General features: G+C 36.7%; 4 protein-coding genes and 1 long non-coding RNA gene across 21 annotated transcripts in view; 2 read left to right on the top strand and 3 right to left on the bottom strand.

Moving 5' to 3' along the window:
• The window catches only part of SLO2 (slowpoke 2), a 156,946-nt gene that overhangs the window by 42,371 nt on the left and 94,743 nt on the right, over positions 1-19,832 (bottom strand). For 2 of the 17 annotated variants that reach the window (XM_032435909.2, XM_032435918.2), the window contains exons 2-3: positions 16,095-17,170; positions 8,662-8,855 (exon numbers count right to left, since the gene is read on the bottom strand). The exons of 13 other annotated variants lie outside the window; for them this stretch is intronic. In XM_032435909.2, coding sequence (XP_032291800.1) covers positions 8,662-8,855; positions 16,095-16,205 — 305 coding nt within the window. In that variant the 5' untranslated portion in view covers positions 16,206-17,170. Of the gene's footprint in view, positions 1-8,661; positions 9,175-16,094; positions 17,171-19,832 lie in introns of all 17 variants that reach the window. 2 more of the 17 variants (XM_032435912.2, XM_032435920.2) reach the window with 1 other exon arrangement.
• Positions 1,833-2,539, top strand: LOC26531191 (uncharacterized). Its single transcript, XR_001450298.3, has 2 exons — positions 1,833-2,047; positions 2,114-2,539. It is a non-coding gene; the product is annotated as an uncharacterized lncRNA (long non-coding RNA).
• LOC116650897 (merozoite surface protein 9) lies at positions 4,609-5,392 on the top strand. Its single transcript, XM_032435927.2, has one exon. It carries the CDS (start codon positions 4,721-4,723, stop codon positions 5,141-5,143), a length of 423 nt encoding a protein of 140 aa, XP_032291818.1. The 5' UTR covers positions 4,609-4,720; the 3' UTR covers positions 5,144-5,392.
• LOC138910837 (uncharacterized) lies at positions 5,393-6,004 on the bottom strand. Its single transcript, XM_002050498.4, has 2 exons — positions 5,814-6,004; positions 5,393-5,753 (listed from the first exon to the last, which is right to left on the bottom strand). The coding sequence occupies exons 1-2, from the start codon at positions 6,002-6,004 to the stop codon at positions 5,678-5,680; spliced, it is 267 nt and encodes an 88-aa protein (XP_002050534.2). The 3' UTR covers positions 5,393-5,677.
• LOC6625232 (uncharacterized) lies at positions 5,393-6,746 on the bottom strand. The gene is made up of 2 exons (XM_070209859.1): positions 6,392-6,746; positions 5,393-6,112 (listed from the first exon to the last, which is right to left on the bottom strand). The coding sequence occupies exon 1, from the start codon at positions 6,627-6,629 to the stop codon at positions 6,510-6,512; it is 120 nt and encodes a 39-aa protein (XP_070065960.1). The 5' UTR covers positions 6,630-6,746; the 3' UTR covers positions 5,393-6,112; positions 6,392-6,509.

The raw sequence follows: 19,832 nt of genomic DNA, 5'->3' as shown, positions 1-19,832 counted from the left end.
AAAAGCCGGCAAGCCATTTGTTTATATTGCGCGCTAAGGGAGAGCGAAGGATAAAGAGAGCGAGAGAGAGAGAGAGGGTACAAAAGAGAGAAAGAGAGAGTTGAATTGAGCTAAGCGAAAGCTCATCAACTAAGAGCGGCAGTTAACATCGTAAGAGAAAGGCTGCTGTTAGCCAAAAGCTTGGCAAATAGCTGGAATTGTCGTTGACAGCAGAAATTCAAAATGGATGCAGTTCGTTAAAGGCAAACCAATAAAACTGCCAGGCAGGTATTTATTTTTTATATTTATAATCAATGTCATATTGAACTTTTTTTAATTTTTAAATATTTTTTTCTTTTATACTACTAAAAGAGGTATTTAAATAATCTTAACGATGTCAAAACTAATTCTTTTATATATTGCAGAATTGTTAAAACATCCAGTATTGTAACAAATCCTGGTTAAATCAAGCCTAATGGAAAATACATACTTGTAAATATAAAACAAGAGTGAACTATTGAATTATTCGCCGTTTTAGTTTTCAGGTTGAATGGGCCTTAAAAAAGACAAAGATTTATGCGTAGCAGAAAACTATAAGTTGTGTGTTCCAAATGAACACCTTTTGCATGCTGCACAAGTTTAGTTTGTGCTTTGTAAGCATGCCAGGGCATAGGGATTATAAGAAGATGGCCCTAATCAATAAGGTTTCAATTTGTGGCTAAAGAGTAGAACCACCGTCAGACTCACACAGAAGTGCAATACCTGTTGTCGTCGGGGCTTTATAAATGTATGTATATTAAGGAAACCGAGCTGGGAGCAGGGCCAAACAGTTTAACCTTTGGCTCGGCTTGACAATGCCATCAATCATTTGGCCTGGCAGCCATCATTTCGTTTTGTAGGCAATCTCGCAGGCGCTTATCCTTTAACCTGAGTCCGGGCCGCAAAACTACGAGCACATTCAATTACCCAACCAGCAGACTTTTGAATAAATGTTATGTATGTTGGGGTGTGTTCGCCTTTTGTTTGTGTTCAGATAAAGCCCCATCTAAGTTATGCCAAAACCCACTCGAGCATCTCTCAAGGCGAAAATCATGAAATATTTATAGGGATGTGGGTGTGTGTGTGTGTGTGTGTGTGAATAAGCCCCAAAAACCGACTGATTAAAATGCGGTAGTGCTGACAGCTGCCCCACAAACTAGCTCATTTCGATTTGAGGCAGGCCACGCCTGAGCTCATTTGTTAAACGGCCCCGTGGGCGGTATCATATCATTTTCCGCAGCCCCGATAATCAATCATAATGAAAGGTAAGCATATGAGTGTGCGTGTGCAAGTGTGTGTTAATTTTGTAAGCCATTTTACAATAATTTAATTCAAGCAACAACAAACTTTTCGTACTAATTAACACACACTCGTCGTGTTACAGAGCCCACATGTATTTTGTAGAATTATGCAGAGGTTAATTGACTTAGTCATTAACCGAGAGATAACCTTAAAGATGGCCAAAAATTAAAAAAACACCATCTGCCTAGATGTTCTCACACCCCTAAATGAAAATCGGCGCAAAGTTTTTGCCAGCTGCCTCTCACGGGGAAATTCAGTTGAAAACTTTTGCAGCACTTGCACATATTTTATTGGCCTGTTTCCACGAATAGATTGAGGTCCAAATAATCGATTCATTTCAGGGAATACAAAACAAGTTGCCCACCAAACTTGTTGATAACGGTTGGCATCAGCTGTGTCTACTGGGAACTGCGCATATTAAACCATGTATTAAACTTTATAGTTCTTGGAATACAATGGTCCACTCCTTGAGTACAGAATATGGGCAAGTTGAGCATTTGCCAGATCAAATGCTTCAGTTTCGTAGCAGGCTTTTGCCTTAGGCGTCAATGCTGTACTTTCGTTTCGATAATCCAAACTCAACATTTCCCTCCAACCAAGTTTAAGTGGAACTCCAAATTTTTTCCGTATTTTCTAAACGTTCTTTTTTTTTTGTATTATAATAATGCAGCGTTTTCTGACGTTCATTATTGGAGGCATTTGCGGCTATCTTATTGCGAAACACCGCGTGAGTGCAAAGCAGAAAAAAATACTTTCATTTAATCTCTAATAAACTTGTAAAATGCGCCCACAGTAAGCCCCAGCTGCCTTCAAAGGAGTTCTATTTGCTGCTCAATTGACATAAATTTGGTTACCAAACCGCCTTAACGTTTCATTTCTACGTTTCGGTTTTTTACTTTTCAACATCTAAACAAGCATGGACTTCTTTCGATCGTATATTTAAGAATCATTGCACTAGTACAACGGGGGAATATTAAATCAAGCAAATCAAATTTGTGGCCGCATCGGAACCGTCATATTAATATTTCAACAATTATAACATCTACTCCGCATTTGACAAAATGACACATCTGCTATCGTTTGGCGCTGGCGTATTTCTTGGCTTGGCGTTGTGTCGCAGATGTAACCCGTGATCGAAAGGGATTATAAAATTTCGAAATCTGAAATGTAGTTCCATTTATACGCCACGAAAGAAACTAATTGCAATTTGTTAAAGTAATTTTTGTTTGAAGGGTTCTTTTCACAGGAGACAATGTGAGATGTGAAGTGCCTCCTGGGGCCTACATTGGGAGACAACTCAGTTGATCCCCTATAGTATTTGATCCGATCCCGTTCACTGTAAATGCCCCTCATTGTAAATACCATATTAGCTGCATAACATTGTAACTTCACCCTGCTTTCATAGTATTTGGCTTAATGGGGCTCACAAGGTGCTGATCGATTGCATCCCTTTATTAGATTAATACCAAAATATATTCCGAAGTGATATATATAATCGACTCTCGGCTAAATATTCTTGTGGACAAGGCTTTAAACTACGCGTTGCAAATGAACTTCAACAAGAGTTAAATGCAAATCTGGGCCAATTTATATTGAGAAAAGTTATCCATTTAAGTTTCTTACATAGCCATAATTAAATTTTATTGTAATTTGTACATGTGCTCTGCACGAAAATTTTGCATGTTATTTTTAGTTAAGCTTTTCATGTATAATTTTGAATGGGTTGCCATCAGTTATCAGGACCGCAACGTCGCTGCTTACACAACATCAAACCTGTTATCATGCCGAGTGCGAATGATATAACGTGACTCATGACTGTACTTCTTGGACTATTCGGCTAGTGTATGCTATATAGAGAACGTATACTTAATATTGATTCATACAATTATTTGGGCACTTACTTAAAATACAGTTTCATCACTTTTTGGATAATAAAATGCACAACAAATGTAGTGTGCCGTAACGTTGTCTTCCTTTGAAATAATAGAATGTTCCGATATATTAGATATGCGTAGAAAGCAAAGTCTACTAGTTCGGAAAAATATACTCTACCTCAAATGTTATTTGACTTCTTCTTTCGATTACACCTAAGAATGTAATCCAACGACAAAGCCAAGAACGCAACCCAACACGAAGGTAATTAACCAATCCAAATCCATTTTAAACAATTTCAAATTAAACGCAAAATATAAAAAAAAAAGAGAATCAAATAACCTAAAGCACTTTTAGAAAATATATTTTTTGATGTGATGCTTGAGACTCGAAAGGCTGTTTTAAACTGAAATAAAACTTCAGGCATGCTTGAGCAGTAAACAATTTGAAGAGTGGGTTTCAAAATAAGTTACGAATGTGGCAGCAAATTGACTGAGGTCATTTTTATGCTTATCTTGTTATTGGGTAATAGAAAAATAATAGAGTTTGGCATAGAGGTAGCTTAAAAATAACAATATATAATAATTGTCTGTCAGCCTTCACCTACAGAGTTCACCCTATTTTAATTTATGTGAATGATAGGATGACAATTTTTGCGCAATTTCACCCGCAATAGTGGAATATTGGTGGAAATATATAAAACAGATTTTACAAACTTTTTACACGGATGCCTTTAAAACTGATTTTTAAAGCTTAATAAATCGATGTTGATGTGTTTTATGCCTTCTTTAAGTACGTTAAGTGGGTGAAAAATGTGTGTTTCAGTTTCTACATGCAAAAGCTACAATTCCGCTCGGTTCGTTATCAAAGCTATTTGCCGAGCTTTATAAAAAAAATAAAGACTCAAATGGCATTCAGTCAAATATTTAATAAAAAACATCATAGTTGTTTTTATTTCTTTATTATTCACCACGCGACACAGAACTAAACCAGAAACCAGAACAGTAAAACTGATCTTATATATAAGCTATACTATAGTATTTTTTTCACATTACTTCATAGATTTTAAAGCAACTTTCAAAGACCCATGTTCAAAGATTGTGTGGGCGATAATTAAAAACTCTTTTAAAACTCCAATATAACAATTATGGAAAATATGTTTCAAATATTTTGAAAAATACATCCGGATAAAGTGGAAATTTAATAAATACTTTGCCCGGACAAAGCCGGAAATCTTCGCTGATATACTACTTAATAATTTCATAAAGTATTCAAGTTTTTAGCAAACAAGAGAAGCCGTTCACTAGGCCAAATCGAAAAATGATGATGTTTGAGGATTGGCCAACTGTGATCCCTAAGGCTAGTTTTCGACGAGAGATTTGTGTCAGGCTCAGTCGACATAATTATTTTCCGGCAGTCATACACACAAAATTTCGTTATACTGTTCAAAATTTCCCCTGTTCTTTTCATTTCTATAGTTTTTTTTTTTTTATACAAAATTTTCATTTAACTTGGAACCGGCCTTCAAATGTGTAACAAAGAGTGTGGATCGGGATCGGGATCTGGATCTGGATCCTCGGGTTGCCCCAATCCATCATGCAGACCACCGCCATCCCCACGTCCGACTTGTCGCCCTCCACCGTCGCTGTTCACGAGGCTTAACTGTACGGCCTGCAATAGACTTTTCTTCTTTATTGTTGGGGCTGGCATTGGTGTTTGGTTTAACGCGTTGAAGGAAGAGGCCAGAAAGGAAAGAGAAGAAGCAAAGAAGGACCCCAAACAAAAAGAGAAGGAGCGTAAGGAAAGAGAGAAGAAAGAGAAACAGGAGAAGGAGCAGAGAGAAAAAGAGAGGAAAGAACAGGAAAAGAAGTCAAAGGAGCAGCAAGAAAAGGACAAGAAAGAACAAGAAAAACGGGCAAAGGAACAGGAAAAGAAGAAAGAACAGAAGTAACAAAGCGAACCTAACCTAGACCATCTAAGCTAAATAGCAGAAATTACTAATACGGAGCAACGAAAACCGTTAAATTGTTGTTCTAACCCTAAATTCCAATTACAGAAAATGGAGACAAGAGAAACTAGAAAATCAGGTGTAGAAGACGCTTTAATTGTGTGGCCCAAAATTAGCAGTAACAAATTATTATAAAATTCATAGTTCAAAAAATAAAAATGGAAATAACAAATTAAATTTAATACAAAGAAATATTATTTAAAGATTCTTTTATTTCAATGGGTTTGGTATAATTGTACACATTATATTAATATAAATGAATTTTAGGCTTGGTGTTTTACACATGAAATTGAATATTTTTTCGAATCAAAAGCCCAATATTATTTACTATATAATTTGTAATATTCATGTCCTGTTATTTGCCCGGTGTCCATTCCTGGTCGGGTCCGCGATTGTTTATGTCTGGGGATTTCATTCCAAGTGCTATGCTATATGGCGCCTTGAAGGTCGTACAATAGGGCTAGAGTTAGGCAGACGTTACATCATCCTTGTTACGACTTGCACTATCTTCAGCTGTATTAGATCGTCATTCAATTCATTTGGTGTAAAGTAGCTGAGTTTGATTTGTGTGGCAATTAGAGTGTCCCCATTAGAAATCCATTCCAAACATTACTTGCCCTTATCCTTCTTCTTGCTGCCCTCTTCGACATTCCTGAGCTCCTCGGCTATCTGCTCCTTATGCCGGATGTAGTATACACCACTTCCAACGCCGGCGATGAAGAACAGAACCCGATTACATGGTTTGCAATTCAGTCGCGAAATCAGCGATGGTTGTGGTCTACAGGATCGGCGCATCTCTTTCATATTTAGTAATATTCTTGATAATGTTTATGTTTTGACTGTCAGAGTGGGACTGAATTTTTCACTTAATTTCGGATAGTATATCTCCATCGATTGACGTATCTTGCCCGGCTAACGTGTTGGATGAGCAAATCATTATTTTTTGTCACATCCATATTGCCATTTTTGCTGAAAGGCCCTTGCTTTAAGGACCGCTCAATTAAGTCTTTGGCTTAGCTGCACTTTAATAATCTATCTAGCTTATATAATTTTCTTTAATTAAAAGCTACAAAGCAGCTAAATTGAAAGTTTTTCGGGACAAGGACGGACGGAGAGAATAACATGGCTCGATCGCCTCAAAACTTTATTCAATCGGACGAGCTAACCGCGTTCGCGCAAAACCTTTATTACCTTTTAACCAATTGTAATTGGTTCCGGGTATAAAATATATACCCATTGCGATATAACTAAGTGAATGGTATTCATTTTTTGGAACTATCGTGACATCAGCCTGACTAGCGAAATTGTATTATTTCTTCTTGTTGTCCTTTGGCTTTTTGTCATCCTCAGACGGGAAGGTGTGGCCGTACCAAAGGCCCACCACAACTCCGGCCAAAGTTGCTGAGATGCGCTCACACCACATAAACATCTTGGAATTGAAATATTTATATAAAAATGGTCCCGAACAGTGTCTAATTCAGACTGATAATTTTGAAGAAATTTAAACGAAAGATTTGATACGTTTAGCTGATTAGAGCAAACTGAATTTATTTTTAATACAGTTCCTCCAATGCTCAAATGTGTAAGCCAAAAAGCAAGGGCCTACTTAGAGTACTTTAAATTCTTTCAAATAATTCATTAGCCATCAAAGACAACTTTGGCCGAGTGCTTGCCAATTGACGCAATTCGACTGCCATCAAAGAGATCGACCCAAAAAGTTCGTTTAAGCCTTAAATCCCAAATTGTGGCCTTTTTTGGAAAAGGCCCTCAACGCAGTTAAGTATATCAAACTGATGCCATCAGCCACTGTTTTTTTTTTTTTTTTTTGGGTCGCATTATAATTTCATTTGACAATTGTGGCACGTCAAAATGTCACAAGTCGCGTCTGTTTTTGCCACACACTTACATGTGGGCCAACTGCTTTGGGCAACATATTAAGAGGGCATCATTTGACAGAGCCCAAAATTAAGCAGACAATAAAAAATTAATGTGACAAGTCGATGCTGCGCATACTCTAACATTCAGTTGACAAGAGTTTTACTGTTTTCAAATAATTGACATGATTCTATTTATTGTATGGAAAACTAAATTCAATTAATTAATAAATTACTATTACTATGCTTCTATTTTTTCCTCTAAATTTGGCATGAATAGACATAGGCCCGCTTTGAACAGTGTGAAAAATGTTCAACAGACAAGAACTGAGTGGTCCTTTGTGCTGCGACTCCCTCACAAGTTTGGCAAATCCGGCTTAGAATTGATTCTAGAAAGTGTGACAAAATTAATTAGCACATTACTATTTATAGAAACGTGTACAGTTTTTAAAGTGTTGCAAAAGATTGAAAGATGCCGTAAGTTATTTTTAAGCATTGTTAGCACTGGTATTCATATTAATTATCTTTTCGCAAGCTGAACTCGATTTATTTAGAACATAAAATTAATTTTATTTCTTTCAACACAACATTTTCAAACCCTTAACAGGGTAATCCCATTCACTTTTCCTTTTTCATTTCACCATTTTTGGTCTTAAATTCATTATTAATTAAATGGTGCATTAATAATAAATTTGTAGATGACATGTCCCGCTAAAAGACGAAGGGAATTTTTAAAGAATATTCAATCAGCGCTAAATAAAAGTAAGAGATCTAAAAGGATTTTTATTTATTTGCGCTTTGAATTTCTGAGCCTTTACTGTAAACGTAGAAAATCAACACTGACAGTTGCTTCGCCTTATATTAAAGGGTATGAGTATTGTAATTATGCTAACACTTTTCATTTGACTCATTTAATTAATTTAAATTTTACCAAATTCTCTAGAAAAATGTATAGTATAAACATTCCGAAACCTATTTCACCAAAAAGATGCCAATCATTTCAAATTTTAAGGAATTGATATGTTATTGAATTGTCTAATAAATTGTGTTTTATGATGAAGTTCAATTTAAATAAGGAAAAACATATTGGCTTCGCTTCTCAATTAATTGCTGCTTTAATTAAAGATTTCTCTGTCACACCCTTGTGAGTATATTCTAATGGTTAGGGTATTTGGGTTTAAGCTATGCTCTTCGAAAGCTTTCCACATATATTTTGTAACAAATCACGTTCACAGATTTCCACGTATATCACACAATAGAATAATGGTTAAGTTATATACTTATTATTATGTTATATAAGCCAAAGCACAAATGATGTTTGGTTGTATACGATTGTGAGCCACTGTGTGCCTGCCTGGCTGGCTGGTTGCCCCGGAGCACAGGTAAAGAAAGCAAAACAATCACAGGTCGCGCAGGGCAAAAGGTTCTTCAATTGCACACAAGTAACTGAGCTGGTTGTGTGTGGCAGTCTGTCTGTATGTGTGTGTGTATTGGTGTTTAAGTATTGCTGAGCTTCAACAATCTACTCATAATACTCACACACACAAATACACAGCCTGAGGCGCGGCACACTCAATGTTAACTCACCTTGGTATCTGCAGCGCAATCTCGTCCAGACTGTCGGATGGACTCATTGGCGTCCGCTCGAAGAGGCGCGAGGGCGCCAGGGTCAGGTGGCCAGTGGAATCGCTGACACATTTGAAGACCTTGGCGCCGCGCCGCTGGCGTTGCTGTTGACGCTGCTGTTCGGCGCGCTTCTTGCGTTTGTTCTCCTCGGCGCGCTGGAGATTATGCAAGCGAAAGAAGAACATTGACATTCTGCGGGGCGTTTGTTAACGGGGCGGGCTGGGGGCGTGGTTGAGTTGAAGAATTGGGGTCGGGTTGGGTGTAGCAGGATGTTGTGCAGCGAAGCAGGCCAAACGAGTTTTTTTTCTGTTTTTTTTTTTTCTTTTTGTAGTCGCAATCAGAAATTCTCAATTTTCCAAATGTTGGTTTTTGGCGCGCGCGTTATTTATAGTTGTTGTTGCTGTTATTGTTGATGTTGTTGCTGTTGTTTTGGCGCATAATTTTGCATTTCAGTCATAGGAACAAAGCATTTGCCTATTGTTGTTGTTGTTGCGTTGCATTTGTTGTTGCATTTGATATGGAAGCAGCATGAATTATGCAACAGAATTGAAAACGTAAAGCATTTTGATTTAAGCACTATGCATGCGACTGTGTGTGTGTGTGTGCGAGAGTGTGTGTGTAACTGTGTGTGTGTGCTGTGATTTTGGGAGCTGCTCTCATTCAATGTCATTACACTACATGCATACATATAAAATGTGCATGCAAAAAGCCAAAAGTCAAACATAAATACAATCGAAGTGCTCGACTAAGAAATACCCTACAATTTATGCTTATTTTTGTGTGCTACAAACTATCGATGGTAATTATAATCGATAGCTAATACAATTAATGCTATCGACAATTTTTAGAATATCCCTTAATGTATTGACATATGAACGTAATAAAGTATAAAAGATATAAAAAAATATTCGTCTGAATTGATATCGACCTGTTATCGAGAGCCAATAGACCGCAGCTGCTTTAGTCGACAGTTGGTTGCTGCGACTGTATCATTGAAAAGCTTAATACAGCCTACTTGGCATTGGCTTTTGAGTACAGGGTATGGAAAAACCAAATCAAAACGACATGTGCCCCCAGGGCACACATGGAGCAACTGCAAAGCAAAATCAACTTCCGGCAGCATCAATCAAATTTAAGCGCCACACAACAAGACAGAGATAGATAAAGACAAAAATAGAGAGAACTAGAGAGATGAAATAGCTGCAGATTTAGGGCATTGCTGGACAGCTGCTTACAAGTTCTGTATTGCGAACCGGAAATTGAAATATGAAGAGCATTTGAGAGCAGTTTTGGCTTCTTTAAAACGATATTCCTTCAAAAAAAAAAAAAAAAAACAAAAGATAGCAAGAAGCCAACACGGAAATGAGTGGAAATTCTTGCCGAAAGCCTCAATGCAATTCCTGTTTGTCATTTAAGCCGTCGCACACACAGTTCATTTAGTTAGCCACATAGCAGCTGGCAGGAAAATCAATTGGGCAAAGAGCCAAAAATAAATGCAGAAGAATGAAAAATGTTTGGCATTGATTGATCAGGTTGCAATCAGGCATTAAATGCATTCCAAACCAGCGATTCGCTTGTCATCACCAACAAACAAGGAGTATTTGTGCAATTAGTTAGCAATTATTTTGCCTAATGACAAGACTCTCAGCACTTAATGAGGCAGCCCATAATCGAATGGATGGATGGGGAATTTGTGTCAAAAAATAAATTAATCGAAATTTACATAAATTTACTTAAGACATCGTCGCGGCGGTGGTCCCAAACTTAATTACCAATCCGCGTCCCAGACGGTCAGTAAAACAGAGCGAGAGAGAGGGCAAGTCAAATAGAGCGGCAAGAGGAGAAAGTCAATACAACAATTTGAAATGGCATTTTAGCTGGATAAACCGCAAATGAGATGCCCTGGAAAAAGTATAAGAGATTAAGCCTCAGCTTATACTCTTTACTTGGATTTATTATATTCAATTTATTTTAAATATAAATAAAAAGCACATTTGAGGCTTTATATCTAAAGCTTATTAAAGCTTTAAGTGCTCTAATTGTCTTCATTAATTATTGTTTTGAACTTTACTTTAGCTTTCCGTTCAAAGCTGTAAAATGTTGCTGCCCAAACATATGGTGAGGCAGCGTTAATCAGTAAAAGCTGCCAGCTTAAAAAGCTTTGCTTTAACGTGCTTTTGAAAGCTTTGTTAGTAACGAGAAGTTTATTTTAAAGAAGTTCTCACAGGCTGAAGGTTTTTACCAAAGAGCTACTCAAGTATGTTAATTACGGGGTATTTTAAAAACCGAATACTTTATATGTTCATTAGCTAGCTGAGAGCCTGAGACACTCTGCACATTTTGTTAATTAGGCAAACTCTGTCCGTCTTTAATAGCTTTATAATTTCCCAGAGCTTTTCACTCCGCACATTTCGGTGCTAGAGCTAAGCGATTCAAGTGCGCAAAGTGTAATAAATGAAGTCTTAATAGTTATCTAAGTGGGGCGAACTTAAATGATCAGTAGCGCAGCTTTAAATGCTACTTAAAGTTGTACTTGACTTTTCTATGCGTCGCAATCAATTATCGGAATCAATTGCAAGGAAACTGAAATAAATAACTTTCTGCTGTTGTTCTGAAGAAATTATTGATAAAGAGTCCGACTCTACAAATTTTCAGCTTGTCTTTGGAATTTTGGCATTATATAAATATCCTGAACGAAACAATTTCACGCACTCAGAAACAGCTGGCTGAAACTTTAAGAGTTAAAAACGTTGCAATTCAGTTTTTAATGCATTCGAGGTACATTATAAGATGAGATCGCGCTGGATTTTATGTGCGCTCACGGGCTTTGCTTTGCTGCAGCAGGTTGCTTTGAGGCGAGGTTAGTAAATAAAATGTACAAAGATAAAAATATATTTAACGAAATTGTCCAGAATAGAGAACAATGTAGACCGTTGCAATCTTAACATAAAAATCTTTCCGTACGCACGCTCATTATGCGAACCTTTGGGATCAGTGTGGGTAATGCGCGAAGGCAGATGCATAATGGGGCTTACGTGCACCAAGGGCTACACAGAAGAGGAGTGCAAAAAACACTGTTCCACAAAGGCTACAACGGTGTCAGCAAAGACAGCTATCAATATTCAAAGCGGTAGCAGTATAAGAACAAGGAGACCGCGCACCACAGAAGCCATGCAGATAAAACGATAAATTGTCAATAAAAACTAGAATAAATGGATTTTTAATATCAGTTGTATGAAACCGTGTAAACATACTTGCAACTATAGCTACTCATTTTTTGAGAATCGCATAGAAGAATGACATTAAACGTGTGGGGAGAATACACATGTGAAATTCATGCACTGCCTTTCTATGCAATTCTCATAACTAAGCTAAAGTGCGGGAGAGAGGAAAAGTAGAATACGGAGGCCAAAGCGAGAAATGGAGAAAGATGGAAGGAAGTTAGACAAAATGAAGCGACATTAAAAATGTGGGGAGTATGCACAAGAAAAAAGATTACCAATGCCCTTCCTGAAGTTGTCTAAAACTAAATAAAACTAATGAAAGTAAAAATATCTAAATATCTTACCTAACCGTAATAAATTAAATTACACGCTTTTAGCAACAGCTTCGGTAGACTTCGCTGGAGACGGAACACAAAATCAATAGGAAAACCAAACATATTTAGTACCTCTTAGACAGTATCATGAGAAAAGGTTGGGTTGTTTATGCCTTTTTGGGTTTGGTTTTGCTGCGGGGGACCCAGCAGAATTCGACGACTCCTGATATGTGCCAGTTAAGAGATAAGGATCGCCTCTTGTGCCAGCCATTACGTCCAGTTTGGGTGTGGCATGAGGGCGAATGCAGGATCACCCAATCTTGTCAACCAGGCTACAGCTCAGAGGAATGCATAGAGTATTGCAGCACACTATCAAAGTCAAAATTGGCTTCAAAACAGACAGCCTTGCGAACTAGTCAGACAAAGGTACTAAAACGCCACAAAATTGCACCATGAAGTCGATCCTATCAATTAAACCATAAAATAGCCGATGACAACTAATCAATAATAATAAATATGTGTTTAAGTTCAAGAAAAACGGCAATAATTGCGAAATAACCACAAATTGTCAGTAAATACAATAATAAATTGCGTTAATTGACGTTCCTTTACCAGGTACAATGGGAGCATTCTTTTGGGAAATCCAAATATGAATATCCAAAAGTGAACGAGCTTGAAATTATGAGAATCGCAGAGAACAGCGATGCTAAAACGGTGAAAGGTTAGCACAAGCAAGAGGCCTTTCTCTGCGATTATCTTAAATTCATATGAATGATAAAAATTAAATGAAGGTATAAGAAATAACAAGATGGCCTGAGAGAGAGAGAGAGAGAGCAGCAGAAATGTGGAAAAAGAAGAAAAGGTTAAATGAAAATGAAAGGAAAAGGATCACAAAAACTTAGTGAGTAAGCGAAAAAGAGGGCGAGTTGGAAAGTCTTCCCGAAATCCGGGAAAGTAAGGCGTTGGGGGATTGATCAAATATGTTAGAATTCATACCAAAAAATCCTGGCTATGCCCATAAAACGTGTAAAATTAGCAAAACAGTTAAATAAACCTAAATGCAGCTTATCAGCCGCACACAGAATGTTCCGCTGGGTCAGTTAGCTCTGTCAGCGGACTGCGTACCGATGTCTTAAATGATTTCACGCCCATTGCAAAATCGAACAAAAAAAAAAGGAAAGAAAAACAAACAATGGCAGCATTTTCAGCATTCCAACAAGCCGACACGAACAATGGCCGAAAAAAAGGGAAGAAAAAAATGAGCCCAATAATCATTAGGGCACAAAAACTTGGCCAAAAGCAAAGACTTGTGACGCGCTGGCTTTTGTCTTGCATTGGGTTGAGTGAGTTGAAGTACACACACACACACACACACGCACACACAAGTGCTGATAGAATGGCAAGGGGTTTTGCGGTGTATTGCGAATATAAAGCAAAATGCCGAAATAAACACTTGTGCGAGCTCCAACTGTGCCTCCTGCTGTTGTTAGCTGGCCACAAAAGGGCATATTTTCCAGCTCAACAGAGGCGTTTAGGGCACGTTCAATAAGCGCGTGTGTGTATGTGTGTGTGTCGGTGTGTGTGTGTGCGTACAGGACACAGGTCATTTCTTTGTCCTCGTGATGAGGCGTGCCGTAAAAATGCGCTCTTGCCGCCCAACCGAAAAATGAAGATGCGCAATAAAAATGTAGACAATTTTTACGACACAGCACAACATGAAAATGGCCACTTTATTTCTTCATTAAAAATCCGTATTGATTGCCCCACACTCCGCACCAGCACACTTCACCAACAATCAAAGCTTTCTCTCTCTTAAACCCAAAAGTATAGAGCCAACCCCCCCACAGCAATTTGATGTACCCAATTTAATTGTGGACACGAAAAGAGAACTTTTGATTTAGTTGGCATACACACGCATAGTGAAACACACGCACACACAAGTGTTAAGTAAATAAATGTGAATAATAAATAATTCATCAATGTCGCTTGCGACGTGGCAGAAATATACTCGAATTGGCCAAATTAAAAACATAAAATTTCATCTGTTTTTTGCGAAAGTCCACAATCGTTCGCTGAAGTGTGAAAAGTCTGTCCTTTTTTTTCCTATACCTTCTACCCATTAAATTGTTGCTAAAGCGTTTACAATAAAAAGTTGCTTACTAGAGCTTGACTTTATATATAGAGTATGGATTTCCATCGTAACTCTCCCAATTTTTGTTTTCGTTAACTTTTTAAATAACTTTTTGTGATACTTTAATTTAATCTAAGCATTAGCATATTAATTGTTGAAAATATGGTATATAGCGTAACTTTCAGTCCAGCATTTCCAATTGTCTTTTTATTTGCTTTGTATGCATTTATATTTGATTACAGCGGAAAATTGAAAATAATATTTTGCATGCACAGCTGCTTTTGAGCGCCGTGCTGGGCCTTTTTCTATGTCAGCCACATTTATTTATTTGTATTGTTTTTGCGGCCTTTGATCAATTTGAATTTCAATATGCCTGAGCTTGACATTTCATGGCGTATTGAATGGCCAAGTATTTGTGTACGAAATTGTGCCAGTTATACAATTGATGATTGATGGTGGATAATTCCACTTCAAAGTATAATTAATTTCAATTTGATGCGTTAACATAACTATTAAGTTTTCCTTGAAATATGCGATTAACTCGTATGTTAACTAATTAATAAATTGATTTTTATCAATCATAAGGTAATCTGTAATAATAATAATTTGCAAGTAAAACACAACAGCAAGTGGTATTTAATTAAGAGTTAAATTTAACTGCAATTATGTTAACTTATTTATTAATTTAGATTATACAGCATGCTGCGATTTGCAAGGGTTCTGATTAAGATATATTAATATATAAGCAAGGACTTGACTTGACTTGACTTTATTTAATTTAATTTACACAAGCAAACTTTTAAAGAAATGTATATTTTAAAGCAAATAAAATTGTCTCAAGCTCAGCTTCTAAAAAAGCACGTGAAATATGATGACATTTAAAAGCCCGCTTAAACATTCAAATTGTTAGCTTTCAATAGCTGTGTTATTTGTGCCAGCTTTTCGTGCTACGCAGCACTTCGCACAGATTTCAGATTATTTAGAAGTAATCTGACCAACTAAATTGTAGGCAATTTATAAATATTTAAATACATTCACTCTTATAAAAGTCGACAAGCCATAAATATTGCATAAGCCAGTCGTCATAACTTTCGAATATTTAAAATGCCTTAAGAGCTTTAGTTACGATGGCTTTAAGACTATGTGAAGTTGAAAAACTGGAAAACTTTGGCATAAGCAAAACTTGTCAGCTAATTAAGAGGCACACATTGTGTACGCACACTTGAGGCAAACGCTTGCCTGGGCCTACATAAAGGAACCAAAACGTAATAAATAAAGTAAAAAAGTAACTCGTCTTGGGCAAAGAATGGGAATCAGCACAAATATGAGTATAAGGTATATTATACATACTTATAAGAGGTAAGCGACTACAATGAGGCAGCTGTTGACTGAGCTCAGATGAGGTTGAGAAAGATGACGCAAATGACGATGATGATGCTCATAATGATCATGGCGTGAATGTTGTTCCGAATGGTAGCCGGGTCACAGCGACACCAACAACAAGAACAAGCACAAGAACGACAACAATGGCTGAATGTGTGTGCGCGCGTGTGCGTGTGTGTATGTGTGTGTGTGTGTGTGTCAAAAGGATTGGCATTTTAATTTGATTTCGCATTGATAGAGCAAATGGTGACAGTTTACACTGTGCATGCGAATTGCGTAATACATATATTAAAATTAAAAATAAAAAAAAAACAATTCTGCACAAAAATAAAGAAAACTTACTTGAGAAAACCAACCAACTAACTTGTAGTTGCGTGTAATTGTTATAGGACTGTCATTATTATTATTATTGTTATTGTTGTTGTTATTATTATTATTGTTGTTGCTGCTCATGTTGCATGAAGAGTCGTAGGAAAATTGAGACAGACAGACAGATAGACAGAGCGAGAGAGAGAGAGATAGAGAGAGATGGTCGCAACACACTATATTTAACTAACAATTACACTATACAACACAACACAGACGCAGGCAAAGCACACATTACATTTATCATATGTGTAGCAATCATTTTCATAGCAGCTCCCAAACGGATTGTCACATTTATTTTTGTGTTACCTGACGACGTTTAAGTTGAGTTAAATGCTTTTTTGAAATTCTTTAATAGCTTAAGTTGATTTGTTTTAGTTTAGGTTATTTAATTTTACTCCGTTTTTTTTTTTTTTTTTTTCTATCGGAAATATGTTTAAGCACAGTCTAGAGTTACACTTTCAGTTGTTTGTTTAATATCGTTTCATATATTTACACTAATCTTTGGTCAATTGACACCAAGAGTAAAGTTTTGTCTATGGCTTATGTACTAATTAAAGCTTTTACCAAATCGTGTACCATTTTTGGTGGTCATATGTACACTTAAATGTAATACTAATAAATAATGTATATTATATGTACGTATATGTATAATTAACTACATCGAGCATATGGCTAATTAGTTAATTTTTAGGTTTATTTAATTATGCACAAGTCTCACATTGATGTTGCAACAGCTTAGAAGAATTTATCAAATTGTATTTAGGTATATTTATATAAATAGATTTTGTTTTGGGCGTTGGCTTTGTGTTTGGTCCACAGTTGAATTAAGCACACAGAATTCTACATTTATTTACATGTTTTAATTATTTATTTATTTATTTTTACACAGCACATTTATGTTTTTTATATTTGGTCAGTTTGTTTAGTTGTAATTGAATTTCCTTTTGTGGTTGTATTTGGTAATTGGTTGTTTTTTCTTTCTTAAAGCTGATTTTAATTGGACTGTAGTTGTTGATCTTTTAAAAAATTCATTATTTGCTTTGTTGGTCCTGTAAATAAATCAAATATTTGTCTCATTTTGTATGCCAAACCAATAAGTGCACCTCCACATCCGACTCAACTGTGCCGCTCGACTGCATCCGAAGACTGAAAACCACTTGGAAATACTTGTTTCAGCCAAATGAAATTATCGCAAATATAAAAAAAAAAACCGCTAGAATTGCCATAAAAGGAACACTGCAAAAAATGCCACTCATAATGGCACAATACGAGTACGTTCCCCAAAGTGCACGAGAAATATTTCTTTTAGTAAGATATACGGGGCATTCGCCGAGCATTCGCATCAAAATGACGCCCGTTGCGTCTTCTGAATGCAATAAACGCCCAGAAGCAGCCGCAGCCATTGCTCGCAATAAAGTGCGTGCAGCCGGGCAGCCATTTTGTTAGCTGTTATGCAAAATGGCGTCCACTTGAACTAATTCAATTGTTTAGAGCTTTGAGAAAATCCTTAAAACAATTAAATTAGACAATTTGCCAAAAGAAATCACGGCCTCAGGGGAAATATTCGCAGAGCATGTTAAATAAATGTAAAATTTAGGTACACGAGAATTAATTTTTAATTTCTATACGAGTTTTTACAAAGACATTTAAAACAGATAAGTAGATAAAGCAGTAGAAGCAGTTAAAGCTATTTATTATTCGTAGCGAAAGTTTTAGAAAGAGTAGTAATAATAGTAGCAGTAATAGTAGAAATGAATTAGTAGTAGTACTAGTAGAAGTAGAAGTAATAGTATCAGAAGTTAAGGTCGTAGTAGGAGTAATTATAGTAGTAGTATTAAGTTTTCGGGTAATCTCAATCAGTAGAGAAAAACCACTATTCAATTTATAAAAAAAACATCTGTATTGGATTTTCACTTTCAATGGCGAGCATGTTATCAATTAGTGCTTTCATCTGCACTAGACAATATTTTCTACTAATATGCTGTCGGTCAAACTGTCAGTTAAGGGAATAAATAGAAACTCGAGTGCACCATTTGAATGGGTAAATATAAAATCGGGCCCGTAGATGACAATCGCAATACAATATGTGAAAGCACGCCCAATTAAAAAATCGAGTTATTCAAACCAAAGTATATCAGATTAATAAATAATCAATTTTGTGCAGATGCCTTATAGAAGCCAATCTAAATATAGATATTGTTGAGGTAACAACGAACAACAGGAAATCGATAAGTAAAATACACTGGGTAGATTACTCATACGCGCCGTTTGACCGACCACACAGGCTACGTGCTGGGTGAAAATGTAAAAGGGAAAAGAGCGGAAACCAAGGAAAGCTGAAAACTGCAGCTGGACAAACTTTTCGCCCTTTGAATGACAGCAGTCAAAGCGACAAAACTTATTATATATAGTTGACATGACAAAGCAGCAGCCACAGCGGGGCGTGTCGAAAGCGGGCGGGTGCGGGCAGAGCGGCGGTTAACAAAAAACCAGGACTCGGCTTTGGCTACCTCTGACGCAGTCGCTGTGCGTCGCAGCTTTGCGATGCTGCCGCAACAACACATTGCACGCTGCACGTTGCACGTTGCACGTTGCATGTGACAAAACGCGAGAAGCGTTTGCTCTGTATCCATTTACGAAATTGAATTTATGAACACAACACACACACATTTACACGCACACAACAGGAACAGCTGTTTTTACAGAAAATGTCACATATATACGTTCATATAACACCATGCGTTGCCACAGCGCGCGGCAGCTGCATTTGAACTTTAAATTTGCGAAGAAAAACCCTGACAAAGGAAAGAACACTGTCGGTTCAGACTACTATATCAAAATATATAGCTGCAATAGGAACGATCTGTTGTAAAAAAGGTTCTAGTATTGAAAGCTTATTTGCTGAGAACCAAGATTGATATGACATATGAAATGAGCATCATTATTCTTGTAAAAATTACCATAGAAAATTTACTTTATATATAGATATAGGTCGAAACTTCCCGCCCCCATAACTTAGTCAAATATCAGCCGGCTTTTTAACCGTGGTATCTAACATAGTCAGAGGTCGAAAATTCACACCCACATAACTCTGTCAAAAATCAACAGATTTTCATAAGGAATGACTTTTTGTTTATGGTTTTACCTCTAGATCAATTCGGCATCTAAATCTGGCAACATCATTTTTGGTCAAAATTCATGTGAAAATGATACCCTTAAATATCCTATATAGACACAGGTCTAAATTTCCCACCCCCATAACTCTGTCAAAAATCAACAGATTTTCAAAGGGATTAACTTTTTGTTCATGGTTTTGCCTCTAGATCAATTCGGCATCTAAATCTGGCAACATCATTTTCGGTCAAAATTCATGTGAAAATGATACCGTTAAATATCCTATATAGACACAGGTCTAAATTTCCCACCGCCATAACTCTGTCAAAAATCAACAGATTTTTATAGGGAATGACTTTTTGTTCATGGTTTTGCCTCTAGATCAATTCGGCATCTAAATCTGGCAACATCATTTTTGGTCAAAATTCATGTGAAAATGATACCCTTAAATATCCTATATAGACACAGGTCTAAATTTCCCACCGCCATAACTCTGTCAAAAATCAACAGATTTTCATAAGGAATGACTTTTTGTTCATGGTTTTGCCTCTGGATCAATTCGGCATCTAAATCTGGCAGCATCATTTTTGGTCAAAA

Source organism: Drosophila virilis, chromosome 5 (genome assembly GCF_030788295.1).
Source record: "Drosophila virilis strain 15010-1051.87 chromosome 5, Dvir_AGI_RSII-ME, whole genome shotgun sequence".
Lineage (NCBI taxonomy): Eukaryota > Metazoa > Arthropoda > Insecta > Diptera > Drosophilidae > Drosophila > Drosophila virilis.
The sequence above is the reverse complement of the archived record's forward strand: the minus strand, read 5'-3'. Positions and strand labels throughout refer to the sequence as shown.

Bases quoted from the DNA above. Each gene is read 5' to 3' on its own strand.
- LOC138910837 (XM_002050498.4), bottom strand. From the start codon at position 6,004: ATGAAAGAGATGCGCCGATCCTGTAGACCACAACCATCGCTGATTTCG. The intron at 5,754-5,813 runs GTAATGTTTGGA...AATCAAACTCAG, and splicing joins AAGAAGAAGGATAAGGGCAA to CTACTTTACACCAAATGAAT.
- LOC6625232 (XM_070209859.1), bottom strand. From the start codon at position 6,629: ATGTTTATGTGGTGTGAGCGCATCTCAGCAACTTTGGCCGGAGTTGTG.
- LOC116650897 (XM_032435927.2), top strand. From the start codon at position 4,721: ATGTGTAACAAAGAGTGTGGATCGGGATCGGGATCTGGATCTGGATCC.